Source organism: Cucurbitaria berberidis (assembly GCF_010015615.1).
Source record: "Cucurbitaria berberidis CBS 394.84 unplaced genomic scaffold K460scaffold_2, whole genome shotgun sequence".
Lineage (NCBI taxonomy): Eukaryota > Fungi > Ascomycota > Dothideomycetes > Pleosporales > Cucurbitariaceae > Cucurbitaria > Cucurbitaria berberidis.
The window spans coordinates 3,197,449-3,210,672 of record NW_024468936.1 but is presented as its reverse complement, the minus strand read 5'-3'; the positions used below and the strand labels follow the sequence as shown (position 1 = coordinate 3,210,672).

The 13,224-nt window shown below is 46.8% G+C and overlaps 6 protein-coding genes across 6 annotated transcripts; 3 read left to right on the top strand and 3 right to left on the bottom strand.

Moving 5' to 3' along the window:
• The first annotated feature begins 457 nt into the window (after nucleotides 1–457).
• K460DRAFT_68278 (uncharacterized protein) lies at nucleotides 458–3,872 on the top strand. Its single transcript, XM_040938628.1, has 6 exons — nucleotides 458–627; nucleotides 704–1,360; nucleotides 1,413–1,543; nucleotides 1,601–1,788; nucleotides 1,847–3,361; nucleotides 3,415–3,872. Exons 1-6 carry the CDS (start codon nucleotides 550–552, stop codon nucleotides 3,606–3,608), a joined length of 2,763 nt encoding a protein of 920 aa, XP_040790698.1. The 5' UTR covers nucleotides 458–549; the 3' UTR covers nucleotides 3,609–3,872.
• On the top strand, nucleotides 3,873–5,002 carry K460DRAFT_68279 (uncharacterized protein). The gene is made up of 3 exons (XM_040938629.1): nucleotides 3,873–4,158; nucleotides 4,214–4,396; nucleotides 4,453–5,002. Exons 1-3 carry the CDS (start codon nucleotides 4,137–4,139, stop codon nucleotides 4,866–4,868), a joined length of 621 nt encoding a protein of 206 aa, XP_040790697.1. The 5' UTR covers nucleotides 3,873–4,136; the 3' UTR covers nucleotides 4,869–5,002.
• K460DRAFT_375048 (uncharacterized protein) lies at nucleotides 5,002–6,179 on the bottom strand (the record flags this gene model as incomplete). Its single annotated transcript, XM_040934729.1, has 2 exons — nucleotides 5,002–5,386; nucleotides 5,797–6,179. The coding sequence occupies 2 exons, from the start codon at nucleotides 6,177–6,179 to the stop codon at nucleotides 5,002–5,004; spliced, it is 768 nt and encodes a 255-aa protein (XP_040790696.1).
• A 1,191-nt stretch (nucleotides 6,180–7,370) lies between these two features.
• On the bottom strand, nucleotides 7,371–9,494 carry K460DRAFT_308071 (uncharacterized protein). The gene is made up of 6 exons (XM_040930090.1): nucleotides 9,305–9,494; nucleotides 8,782–9,254; nucleotides 8,072–8,729; nucleotides 7,830–8,017; nucleotides 7,617–7,780; nucleotides 7,371–7,564 (listed from the first exon to the last, which is right to left on the bottom strand). The coding sequence occupies exons 1-6, from the start codon at nucleotides 9,467–9,469 to the stop codon at nucleotides 7,479–7,481; spliced, it is 1,734 nt and encodes a 577-aa protein (XP_040790695.1). The 5' UTR covers nucleotides 9,470–9,494; the 3' UTR covers nucleotides 7,371–7,478.
• A 708-nt stretch (nucleotides 9,495–10,202) lies between these two features.
• K460DRAFT_333868 (uncharacterized protein) lies at nucleotides 10,203–11,489 on the top strand (the record flags this gene model as incomplete). Its single annotated transcript, XM_040930892.1, has 5 exons — nucleotides 10,203–10,593; nucleotides 10,647–10,713; nucleotides 10,762–11,043; nucleotides 11,104–11,367; nucleotides 11,416–11,489. The coding sequence occupies exons 1-5, from the start codon at nucleotides 10,240–10,242 to the stop codon at nucleotides 11,487–11,489; spliced, it is 1,041 nt and encodes a 346-aa protein (XP_040790694.1). The 5' UTR covers nucleotides 10,203–10,239.
• A 19-nt stretch (nucleotides 11,490–11,508) lies between these two features.
• On the bottom strand, nucleotides 11,509–12,681 carry K460DRAFT_68263 (uncharacterized protein). The gene is made up of 2 exons (XM_040938627.1): nucleotides 12,142–12,681; nucleotides 11,509–12,093 (listed from the first exon to the last, which is right to left on the bottom strand). Exons 1-2 carry the CDS (start codon nucleotides 12,555–12,557, stop codon nucleotides 11,619–11,621), a joined length of 891 nt encoding a protein of 296 aa, XP_040790693.1. The 5' UTR covers nucleotides 12,558–12,681; the 3' UTR covers nucleotides 11,509–11,618.
• Nucleotides 12,682–13,224: the final 543 nt, after the last annotated feature.

Here is a 13,224-nt window from a genome sequence, read left to right as displayed (position 1 = left end):
ACCGAACGGGGCCTGCCGATTCCGCTGCTATTCGACAATGTCTCCGAGACAGCGAGAAGACACTCCTGGAATTTCAGCAATTGCTCATCAAGCGCAGAGGTCCGGAGAACCCAATAGGCATACAAGGAAAGGCGAAAGAGGCAGGGCGTCTACTCGTGTACCCATTTTTGGAAGGAAAACTGGTCTCACTTTGCCAGACTTTGCAAAGACTAATGGAGAACTTGAACTCGGCTATACATATCGCATCTCTGTAAGAATACTACCTGCCCCCGTAGTAATCGTGACTGATAATATACCGCCAGGAACCTTGGAATATCGCACCATGATGAGGTCCATACCATCAAGACCTCTATTGGACAGCTAGAGGCTAGCTCGCAAATCCAAAACGATCAAGTAAAGGATTTACATACGAAGATTCAGGACAACTACGACCAGCTTCAATCACTACAGCGCACTATCACTGATAGCTTCAGTAATATCGAACAGCAACTTTTTCGAACACAGTGGAGTATCCAGGACCTTGGAAAAAACACCGGTGAACAGCTGACAATGATACAAACCGGCGTGCACTCGATGGCTTCGACAAATCTGGCGATGTCTGGAGAAGTTACAGAGATGAGAGAGATGGTAAGTGGACAAATTATCACAACTCTTAGCATTTCACTCTTCATGAGTTTTTCCTAGGCTGACTTGTTATTGCAAGATGAACCAACTCGTCCCACTCTTGCAGCCAACGGGAGCGAATACGGGACCCTACCAGATGATATCACAGTCTCTTCCTGATAGCACAGAAAGATTTCAGTACCTCTCCAGCGGTTCCTCATCCAGACAATTCTCTGATCGTACAGTGTCGAGGAAAACCGTTTCAAAGAAAGCTAAGAAGGCTAGTTCTGGAGTCAGGTCGCCAATTTGTGATTGTCCCTCCGAGAGCCGCTCGACCACACACTTGTACAGTTTCTGGGGCTTAGTGTTCCAACACGACTACCAGCAACCGTCGAAACATCTTCGCGGCTGCAAGTTCTATGGGATCGATCGGAAGGCACAACGGAGTATCAAAGCGCAAATTCCGTTCAAAATGGAGTGGTTCTTTACAAGGGCTAGTTATGTGTGTGTCGCCTACACTAATGGCTGCAATAATCCTGCGATGTCGATACGCCTTAAGAATATCGTGCCACGGGACCGCTGTCCAGTTTATGCCGAGCTTATGGAACTACATAATCATTTTCAGTCTACAGAGTATCTTTCCAGCGAGAACGTGATTCGGCGACTAAAGACGTTTGAACGTTCCGTTCTTTCCATATACAGAGAGGGGAAAGCAAGTCCTAGCGATCGAAACGAAATGGGGAAAAGCTTCTTAATGGTGATTATAGTTAAACCGTGGAGTTTGTTGTGGTATTCTGACACCGAAACAGGAGTTCATAGATGAACTTATGTGGAACATTAGAATGGTTCGCGAAGTAACATCCGACCAATCAATTACAGGAGTGGTTTTGCAAATATTTCAAACTTTCATGGACATTTTACCGGCTCAAGACAAGACACTGTAAGTTTTGATAACATAGCCCGTCCACTGTTGCCGATACGGGCTGATCATGTTCAGTAACAGTAGCTTCTTAGTTTTTGGCTTGCAAAGTAGCTTTTTTATATTGCGTCAGAACGAACGAATGAATGCACAGCGAATGGTCTCATATCTTATGGATCTCTCCGAGGTAAACCTAGACGCTATACTGTTTAATTACAGAGATTCTGATATTATCCCTTTGTTGAACCATCTCTCACTTGTAGATGGTATGTAATGCATAACTAGGCCTAGTATTGCGGACATCTTACTGACTAGAGCATCTAGAGATGGAAGTTTCCCCAATGGCTCGTGCAATATTACGGAGGTCTCTTAGAGATCTTGACGACCAGATTTCGCGCGATCCCAAAGGGCCGATAGAGACTCTTTCTGGATACACAACCCTTCAGCTCTGTATTGACTGGCCACAGGGGTTGCAAAAGCTACTTACTACAGAGGCGAAAAGCCTTATTGATAACGAGGGTATATCCTCTATATCCAGGGGCATGAAGGTTGGCTATTTACAGCCGGTTTATTGGGCCATTCGCTTAAATTGTGCGGAATCAGTAAACCTGCTCATGAAGGCGGGTTCCAGCATGGCCTCAGACAAGAGTCTCTACATGGTATTTTCAAAGATAACAAGTGATACAGCTGCCGTTATTGCTTCAAATATGGCCGATAGAAGACGAAAACTGCTTGAATTAGCACAGCGAGAGCTGGGGGATTTTGAAAGGCAGAACCCGACACATGTGGCAGATAGAGAAGCTGCATATCTCTGTGGGGCTCTTGAGAAAGCCGGTATTTACATTCCTCCATATCTCCGGGTGGGACAGGATTATACGACGGTATACCACACTCCCGTAATCCGGATTGATCACTTCCGGATATACTTTGAACAAGGGTTTCAAGATTTCAAATCGCGCAATAACATGGGACTGACCCCAATCATGATCTGGCGAGATGACGCGTTTAATTTGCCGCTCCAGAGCTTCGACCAAATCTTTGGAACGTTGTTATGGCTACAAGAGCAGGGGGCTCTCGACCAAAATCCAGAAGATCCTTGGGCGCTGCGATTTAATATAACCGTTACTGGTTGGCATTATGTCGCTGCCATGTTAGGCTCAGGTTGTTTATTTGCAAATAGGCACGATTTAACTTCCCGGGTTTCCTTTGCTTGGAAGATTATAAGGGAACTCTCGCAGACTATGATAAGAGACCGTTGTACTTGTTCGTGTAACCACGAAGGAGAAGGTTGCTCGCCGCTCAAATCACTCTGGAATGCACATGCCAAACACGGGGGACTGCTGCTATATCACCCGGGGAGATCCGAAAGGAATCCTTTGCGGCATATTCTCTTCCACCACAACGTCAATACGATGAGCACAAAAGTCAACGAGCGGTCCAATCTATCACTCCAAATTATACGGCTTCTTACTTTTGAAGCACTGGACATGACACATACCTGCTGTGCTCTCGAAGAGCTCAATCTAGAGCAAAAGCGTCTCTGCATAGCTTCCGACCGCCCCGCCAATCTCTCTATTGGGAATCCAACTTATGTCATAGCAAATCGTGATCCAGAATGGATTCGAAAGATCAGATCTGATAGGCGAGAGCAACAGGATGCCCGTCAATTAGAAGTATTAATGGAAGATTTCGCGGAACAGATGAAAAGTCTAGATACATCTCCCAAAGCGCTCGAGATCTTTATTTGGGGTTATTGGCGGCGCCGTATGTCTGAACTCTTCGTCGTTCATCCTGGAATCCTGAATGAGACGGAGCGAGTTCTAGGGAATGTGGAAACATGTGAGTTCTATGAACACTAACGAAGTATGAACACTTACTAAGACGCCCTCTAGATGTAGTACCTGGAAGACTCAAAGCTTTTCTTGGAGACGACTTTGACTGGTTAAGGTATGATGATCAAGCAACACCGGAAGAAGGAGAGGGCGACGAAGAAGAGGACACTAGCTCAGTTGAAAGTATTGGGGTATCGCGATACTGTTCATTCTGCGACGGACCTGACAGCAAAAGAGATGGTGGTGGTGGATAAAAACGAAGTAGAAGCCACGCTGTTTCAGCACTGTTGCGACGACTGACCACAACCAGCCATCCCTCGAGAGCGCCATTGGTGGATCGAGGCTGTGTCGTGGTTCTGTTCGATTTTCAGTATATAATCGTTCACGGATGTTGTATGGCCAGAGAATAGTGTTAAGTTCAGCCCCATGTCAGCCTGCGCCCCTGCCACTTGCCCTTTATGACCTCGCGCGTCAGCTGAGAAGGCAAGGCAGCCTCTACTTTACTACATATAAGACTCTTCGACACCTGGCGCAGAACAGGCAACAATCTCTTCATCACTCTACCAAACCGACGTACTGTAATTTGAAAACCAACGTGCGCATAGAGATTCTGCTGCGTACCATCGCGACAGGCGACAGAACTAGGTGTTGCTGGACCCTGAAAGCACCCTGGCATCTACCTCAGCCTTATCTCGAACCGACTACTGCGCAACGAATCACTCTCGCGCAACATCTATTTCTAATAATATATTACGCTTTATCTTACTACTAAACCTGACATCATGCGATACCTCGCGTCCATTGGTAAGAACCCTTTATTCCACTCGTGATCAAGATGCACTTGTTAACGCTTCGACAGCTTTTGTGTACGCTTTCGCAGCCTCATGCGCAGCTCTTAGCATACCACCACCACAAGATATACTCAGCCTGGATCCCGTTAACCTTTCCAACGAGAATGCCATTGATCCTTGCTCGCTTGTCGACTCGATAAATGTTAATGCTAGCGTGCAACTGTCAAGCTGGCTTGAATGCCAGATAAACGGTAAGCATATAGGAGAATCTTTTTGTGAGAGATCTCATACTAATGGAGGTCTCCAGGTTTTTACCCATATCCAGCAAACACCGACTGGTCCAACGGTCACGCATCCGCATTTTCAAGGAACCTCAAATTCACTTTTAATGACACACACTACGACTTCGATGGCTCCCTGAAGCTGTACAAGAGCTTCAATGAGACACTAGGCCGAGCGTTTGACCCTTTCAATCATGGCTTCATTAATACCCTCGGTATCCCTAATGCGAATGGCGACAAGGGAGGCTTCGTCTACATGGTCGGATGGGCCGGCGGCTTCCAAACACGAGCGAAACGTGACATGTACTTCACTAATGCAGCCTTCGCGCTGGTCCGGGAAGAAAATGGGAAACGGAAGATCGTTGAGTTTAGGGAGAGCAGTAATATTCCCAATACGGCGCCGCTGCCGGAGCCAAATGAGTGGGGGTGTTCCTTCAAATAGGGCCAGATAGGCTTGTAGATAGAACAGCCAAGTCTAGAGGGAAATTATTGGAAGACATCGGAACCATGCGTCTTGTTATCAGTTCAAAAACCAAGTTTGCATAATGTCTCACGCGCTTTCTGTTTATTCAATACTACAACCACCGTTCTTTCTTCTTTGTTTCCACTAATCTGTCCTGCAAATTATCCAACTTCGCCGACAATCTCATTACGAGCTCTTCTCTCTTTTCTTTTACTGCACCGCTAGTAGTACCCTGCACCCACTCAGATATCCCCTTGTCCGTTACTAACTCAGCGTCTAATTTGATGACTCCCAAGTCCATTTCCAGTACCGAGACCTGGAACCGTATGACTCCAGCGTACTCGCACTTCTCAATCTCGTCAGCTATATTGGCGTACTTTTGGTCCATACTACGTAATAATATGAGGCTAGCCAATACCCGGTCAACTTGCAGGTCGAGCTCTGTTAGAATATGTTCGAGGTTTTCCGTAACGTGGTCGCAGGGGCATGGGCTTGAGCTGAGTATGGTAGGCATTATCCAAGTAAGAGGGAGAAGAAGATGCATTCAATTTACAGCGAGAACCATTGATGAGGCTCATAAAAGACATTTAGACATTTATAAGGTAGCCTCAGAGTCAAAGGGTGGATTTATTGCGGTAGTCACAGCGGAATCTTCTCCATACCATGAGGGAGTCATTCGCTGTGAACACTCATACTTCAAATGCACCTGCCAAATCAACCCTCAAGGAAAATGACATGCAGGCATTGAAATTATTATCTTACGTACGTCTTAACTGAGCAATTCATTCATCATATTTGAAGTATTCAAGACCACACTACTATAGCCATCATACGCTTCACTTCGTAGTAGTAACACAAGAACTTAGTCACTGCCCTGATCCCCTAATTATCCTCCCCAATCCCATACACAATATCAGCCCTGACCCCTGCAATTCTCTCTTCAATCACCTTCAAGCTCGCTTCCAAGTTTGCGAAATCCCCCTTCGCAATCTGCAACGCCCGATAGAGTGACTTGCCAGCAGTCACATAAATCTCCGCCACATCTGTAATGTCCATTCCTCTTGTGATATTGCGGTACTCCACCAAATCGTTCTCCAGCATCTCTAGTTCAGCCTTCAGCGAGTTGGTCGCACCGTCGCGATCTGTTGTCAGAAGATCAGATTTTGCCTCTTTGTATAGACGGGCGATTTTGTTCCATCGGGCTTTGATTCTCTCGTAATGAGAGGGAAGAACTTCCCAGAAGGTGGTGTCGAGAAGTATTTCGCGGGGTGCTGAGTATCCGGTACACATGTTGTTCTGATCGCTAGTTTGCACTGTACGTATTCTCTAGGGTTATTCGGTAGCTTAAAAGCAAGGGATTCTATCGGCTTTATATTCGTGGCAGTTGTATGATTCGTGCTTTCACTTCTTCCAAAATATGGAACGGAGTGATTAATTGTGTACAGCAAGGTATGCGTCGGTTTTAGTCACATGTCGTGATAATAATGAGGTGCATCAACGAGGTTTAAGCCAGCTATGTAATGTGACGGAGGAGTGTGTATTGATTTAGCTTTCGTACGCAATCTGTGAACCAGCGAAAAGGAGCAACGTTTGCTAGGCATTTTCTTTGAATTTAAATATATCGCGAGTCGGTATCCTACAGAAGGTAAGCTAACCTAACGTTGCTGAAAGCCTCTACCAGTAATCACACAAAGAACGTAACAGTTTCGCTATACATGTTGTATTGTAGTTGTTGTACGATGCCATGAGAAACGTGGGAGTGATACGAAATCCAACAAGGCTGTGCCGTGTTTGTCTTCCTCGTAGTTGATTGCTTAAGCCCATGATTCTATCAACACCAAAGTATAAAGTTCCCCTATATTTTTCCAGGCCCCGCAAGCTTTCTATAACCCAATTGAGATACAGCTGATTAATAACTTTAGTCGAGTCGAGTTTAATACAAATATGCCTCACCCAGGAACATCTCAGCGTCCCGACGGCAACGCTGTTACATCTTCCGACTTTGATGACCTGATCATATCCATGCTAGCCCTACAAAATCTTACGGCTGATTTCGTCATAGAGAAAACCCCTCTTTATGAGCGCGTCAACACGGCGACTGGTTGCGCGACCGAGCTGCGTGATACAGCGAGACAAAGCTTGGAGATGATAGGGTTTTATGAAAAAGAATATCAGAATCTAGATTCACACTATGGCTGGGTGTTAGCCTCTGACCATGCGCTTGTGGCTAGGTTCATTGCTAAACAACGCAAAGAAGAGGGATATACTTTGAATTCGATGCAGACCTTATACGACAGATATGTAAAGACGAGGAGCGAGTTAATTAGTCTCAGACAGTTCTTAAATGAGTTTGTAGAGAGATCAGAAAGCAAAGATCAGCTACAGATCTAGAACACAGTGTGATTAAAGATATAACACAAGGTGTGAGTTTAATCCAAACATTGCGCTTATATAGCATCAAACCATACTACACAAGAAATTCGCACATGCAAAGTATTAATCTCAAGATATGAAAAACATCCAGAAAATCAGAGGATATATAAAACAAGCTGCACATTACACATCCAGGCCGGGAAAAGTATTCACAATCTACGACAAGTTATACGCAAGATAGGATGCAGATCCGCAATCTGTCTCAATCTTGCCGTTCTTTTGCAGGCCCGAGCTTGTAATGCCTAGCAATGTTTGTCAGTCGACTGTTACAATACGAATCGAAGAATGGCTTACATGAATCCGAATCTGCAAATGTTGGAAAGATGGCCCGACAGTCAAACGCGCAATCACCGCCGCGCTTCTGGAAATTGATTCCAAAGGTAAAGCCATCTTTGCTGTCGCTGTAGGTCCATGTGTCCTTTAGTTCGGGGTGCTCATTGCACGCTAGCTCAATGACACTGTCCAATATTAGGGGAGATACCAGAAGGTTGACGGTGCGCAACTTACTCTTTCAACTTTTTGGAGGCATCCTGGAGTGTCTGCATACCTTCTGAGCATTGGGGCTCGAAAGACGGCAGCTCCGATCGCTTGATGAGTTCTTCCAGCCATTTGTATTGCTCCTCCATGTAGTTGAATGGCACTTCAGTAACATGCGGGTAATTAACTACGGTGCATCTGCACCCGTAGTTTTTGGCCTGCCAAAGATGTAAGTTTATATTGCTTACTACTCGCGACTCTATTCCACTTACCACTGTGCATATGGGTGTCATCGGAATATTTGGCTTTATCTCTTTGCCTAAGAAAAACTCCCTTTCTTCCTGACCTTTGCAGTCATCCATTACGCAGATCAAATCCTTTGGACAGACCAAGTCTTCTTCCCTCAGGTTTTCTTCAAGGTTGCTTTTGGGGACCCAGATCTCGAGCATGCCTTGCCCTACGAACATGGCTGCGTGCGCCGCAAGCGTGACGGCCATGGCACTCTTAGCAAGGATAGCCGGGTCCCAGCCCTGATCTGCATTTGGGGCACGCGGCGCACGATCAAATACAACGTGATACACTGGTATTACCAACAGAGCTCCGTTGGTGGCTAGATTTTGGACAGGAAAGCCTATCGCTTGGCCTTGCCCAGGACGAGCGGGTATGTGGCGCGGCGCTAGTTGGAGGAGGTTTGACGGACCGCTGTCTGCGAGGTCCATGCCGTGCCTTTGAATGAGTCGAAGACAATCTGCCAGGTTATCGGCACGCTTGAGATTTTGTCCTTTGCACTTTTCTTGGGTTTGGCGGAGTCCAGTCATACCCAAGAAGTCTTGAATACGCTCAGATGCGTGTTGCGGTATATGATACACGATATCTCCCGCTTTGCGTCCATCTTTGTCGGCTGTGAGGGTCTCAATTGTGATTGCGTCCCTAAAACCCAAATGTTAACACAGGCCGGCATTGTTTGCCAGGGGTTGCTTACGATGCCGTGGTAGTAGCAGGAGGATTATACGTGACCGTACTCGGCACTGCAGTAGCAGCGGTGACGGCTGCAAAGGTGTGCGCACCAGCCATGAAATTTATCTGCTTCAAATCTCCGTGATTTATTATCATCTCTTTAGGGAGATCATTAGCCGTATTATGTAGGTAAACTCCTTCTCCAAAAATTATGAAAGCTTCGGCTGCAATTGCCACGAGGAGGTTGCTAAGTAGGATAGCACTGATGACGACGAAGCGTTTGGTATGGGTTGTAACATCCGTGTTTTGAAGAATCGGGATAACTGAATTTCGACAATCTTGCCTAGGCTTGTCCTTGCAGTTCTGTATCATTGTCTCCTTGATCTGCTTGCGCAAGTCTGGACCAAAGCCGATCGTAATGCCTTCCTTTGGAAACTCATTATAGGACCCTGTGGGGTAAACATGAAGGGATGTCCCTGATGGTTCCGGATTTGCGACCTGTTCAAGGATGAGTCGCGCACTCCGTGCTGAGTATAGCAAGTACTCACTCTCTTCGGAAAGTACTGTGCCTGTGGCCCAAATGTAAACGTCGGAATCGCTGCGGCATTGTCTCGCCGTGCTAATGTCGTGTGTGCAGGAGGAGGTGTTGTGAGCACAAGAGCGAACGCTTCACTGAAACACAGCGCGAGCAAAATGAAAATTAAAGTAGCCATGATTATCCGTTCTCGATGACTTCGAGGTTAATGTTCGAGTTGATGTTGCGGTCTTGCTTGACTATAATAGTTTGATCTTCAGTGCTATATCTACCCGAACGCACCGCGGACCAGCCCCAACAGGTCAGCGATACGCCTCGAGAGGCACGGGTTCCAAGTTTCCCAACATTCATCGAGTGAGCCTTGTAATTAAGTGTATACAAGGGTGGAACAAGGTAAAATGGGGGGCGGTTGTGGCACAGAGTAAGATCTATTGCTTGATCGAGAGTGCTGAAACGATTCCAACATTCCAAGACGTATATCCAACTTCGCATTAGTGGCCCAGCGTGAACGTATGTTCGTCTTGTTTCACATGCTATGCTCCGCCCCCCGAGTGTTGATATCTTCAGATGGCCCAATGCAGGCCGCGCGCTTAGAAAAATTTAACCGTTTGTGAGTGGGAGATCAAGCGAGCTGTGCCGCGCCAAGTGATCCTTGATCACAGCCTAGTGACTTGTGCAAATTGAGGCGTACAGCAAAAGAAGGCTGTTCTTCTATTTACTAAAGCAACTGTAAATGTTGGGGGCGGGCGTGTCGACCTGGAGTGGGGCGATAGTGGTAGGATTGTGATGGAGCCGCTGAGAAACATTGCCATACTCTAAACCAAAGAGCAGCACAACACCGAATCCTGCGCGTACATAAAGCGGCACTTGGGGTGGAACTTTCTTCGAAATAAAATTTATTAACATTCTCAGACCTTTGTTTCATCTCACAATCTATGTACGCTGAATATGGCGTGGTTTTACTTTCTATGCTGCCTCTGTCTTTATTTCAGTCTGCCCGCTGTCAGTCTTGCATACAAGATCGACCAATCATGCACACAGAAAGGAATTGAACAAGATGTTCGGAATGCGATGACATCTGCCTTCGAAATGGCTGATGCCGCCATTAAACTTCTGACTGCGAACCCTAGGAATTCAGATACCATCGAACTGCTGGGCTTTCTTTTCGCAAAGGACGGCGTGGACCCAAGGCAGCTTCTCGATAACGGCGGTCTAGAGAAGACAACTCAAGTTTTACGCGCAATCAACAATTTGTACCGAGACGAGGTGACTGGCAACGCACCCGTGTCTATCAACGACGTAGTAGGCTAGTTTCCGATCGAGTCATCTTTCAAAGCGCTGATAACCACTACTAGATAATATTCTGCCATTACGATCGCTTCAAGCTCATCGATAAGAAAAAGAAGCTTTATCGGGATCTGAGTATGTAATCGAGCCTGTTGTATCGATTCAGATAATAACAGTCTTTAGGCAATGGAATTGCGCTCAAGTTTGACGAGCAGCAATGTCGAGGTAGTATGATGGACAGGATTTCTCTTGCCGTCACCGTCAATCCCATCTCTGATGAAGATGTGCTTATGAATGGCGTAAAGATGAGTCCGGAAAAGCCAACCCAGATTCAGCTGTGCCTATGGTTCGTTGACTGGATCAAAGACCGGAGATTCAAGTTGCACAACGACGTCGCTAGGTCGAATATCGGTAGGGCGGTGATAAAGCTTGCAGAATCGAAGAATTTCGGTTTGAGACAAATTGGTATGTGAGGCGATTCTATACCTATCAAGTCGAAGGTATAACTAACAGGATCCGCCGTAGATGCGTTCTCGCTTTTAGACAAAGTCCTTCTACACGAAATGACACACGGTCGAGGCGCATATACGAATACAAACACTGATGTCGAAAACGTAGAGGGCCAAGTGGGCTTGGCGGATGTGAGTAGTCCGAATGGCTTCCTCGCGTTATTCGGCTGGGCCGCATACGGCTGGAAGGCGGCGATGGAACTTGCTCGTAAGGGCGACAATCTTGGTGGAGAGAACGCGCCAGACAATAATGCGGACACAATAGCTCTGCTGGGAAGTGGTATGTTGAGTACGAAAGCAAGGGTAAACTGAACGCTAATTGCTCTAGTCTGCAAACTTATGGATGACCCAAGCAATCCGAGAAAGGTTGATGTAAAGGGCAGGATCATTCCTCGCAAATGAGCAACAGTTGATGACTCGCTAAAATGTATGGAGAGATGAAACTCTGAAGATAGCCAGGGGTATGACGATGGGGCCCAAAGGGCGTCGGAAGACCCGGAAAGCATATTCTTGATACATGGAGGATGTCTACTATAGCGGAAATGTTTCTCTATCATAAGGTCTCTCGTGGTATAGAATTTCGAATGGTACAGGCCCAAGGGAGTTTTTCACCTGATCAGGAAGCTTGATATTGAGTTCGATCTGAAATGTCCGAGCTCGAATAGCCTTTAGGGCACCGAAAATGTAAATCAGCGATTGATGTTCAATAGCATCGGTGTTTTCGTGATTAAGCTGATCCCAAACGATCATGTCTATTGAAAGAAGCTGAAGCCTGCGGAGGCCACTCAGAGCATGGCAGCCACTTTCCCAATGGTCGTAGTTTTCGGGTGGAAGGCTACCTCTCTTCCAATGTTTCATTGGCGTGAGAAATGTAGTCGATATGTGTACGTATCGTAGAGCGTGCCAACTGGGTGGTGCAATGAGGTTCTGAAACTTGACCACCCCTCTAGCACCTCTAAAGCTGAAGTGGTTCTCGGCGTACAATACCTCCACGGCCTCTGAGTATCTAGTAGCAATATTAGCATATTCCTAGAATAATCATTGTCATACTTACATTAAGCGACATGTCAGAAGTAAGGATATGAGATCGCTGTTCGTATGTGATGCTTTGCGATGCCAGCGTGTGTTATCCTCAGCCCAGCACCCAAAGCATCGATGCTGCCAAATAGGATACGGGCTATCTCTATCCTCACAACGCCAGTGACCCATCGGCCGGGGCTCACCCTTGTAGGGGGTGACGTGTAAAAAGTGCAACAAGCGACGAGAATCCGCGAGTGCAGCGTGATAGATGAGGAGTCGCAACTCCGCCGACAGGGTGTTGAAAACGGCACACTGTCTCTGTGTATGCGCTGAGCTTCTGGGTAAATCTGGTCGTGGTGCTGTGCATGATGCCGCCGATGTGGAGCATGGCGCAGTTGCTGTTGTTGCCATTTTGCGCTCCTTTAGCTTTTTGACAATGAAGGCGCGCATGGTAACTGCTCAGGTCGATAAATTAGGGTTGAGATGATCTCCCTTCGTGTATATCACTGGGACGTGTTCTTGTTGATGGAGGTTGTAAGCGCTGAAGGAGGTTGAAAGGATGAGGTAAATTGCGGCACAGCAACGAACCTGTTTCAAGATGGGGCGTTGAAATGCACCCTCAGAATAAATAAAAAAGACGGCTGTATTGCCATCGTTCAGAAAGCAAGAGAACGCGACTCCTTTTGGCGTTTGCAGATATGGTAAATAAGGAGCTGGTAGCGTGCAAGAGCTCGATGAAGTTGCATGCGCGCGGCTGTCCTCCAGGGGACCAGGGCAAGCTCAGGGTCGCGACAGCACGCGTCCACGAGTCAAATCCTGTGTTTACAGTTTACTATACCCTGTTCAAGAACCAGCGTGTATCTCTCTCTTTACTTATATGTGCCCCAGAGTCGAAGATTCGCTCTTAGTGGATGTGCTGGCTCAAGACCATAGCCCCGCACCTCGCGTCTTCGGCATTCGGCAACAATCAGAGGTTGGACCGATTGATGACACCTGGGCAGCTTCGCACGCTCTCAACCTAGATATGCAACGCGCCAACATGCATTTGTTTCTCTATGAGATGGCCGTTTTCTATCAATCCACAAAAACACAGGATCTGAAGAGCCGAGTCTCGCCC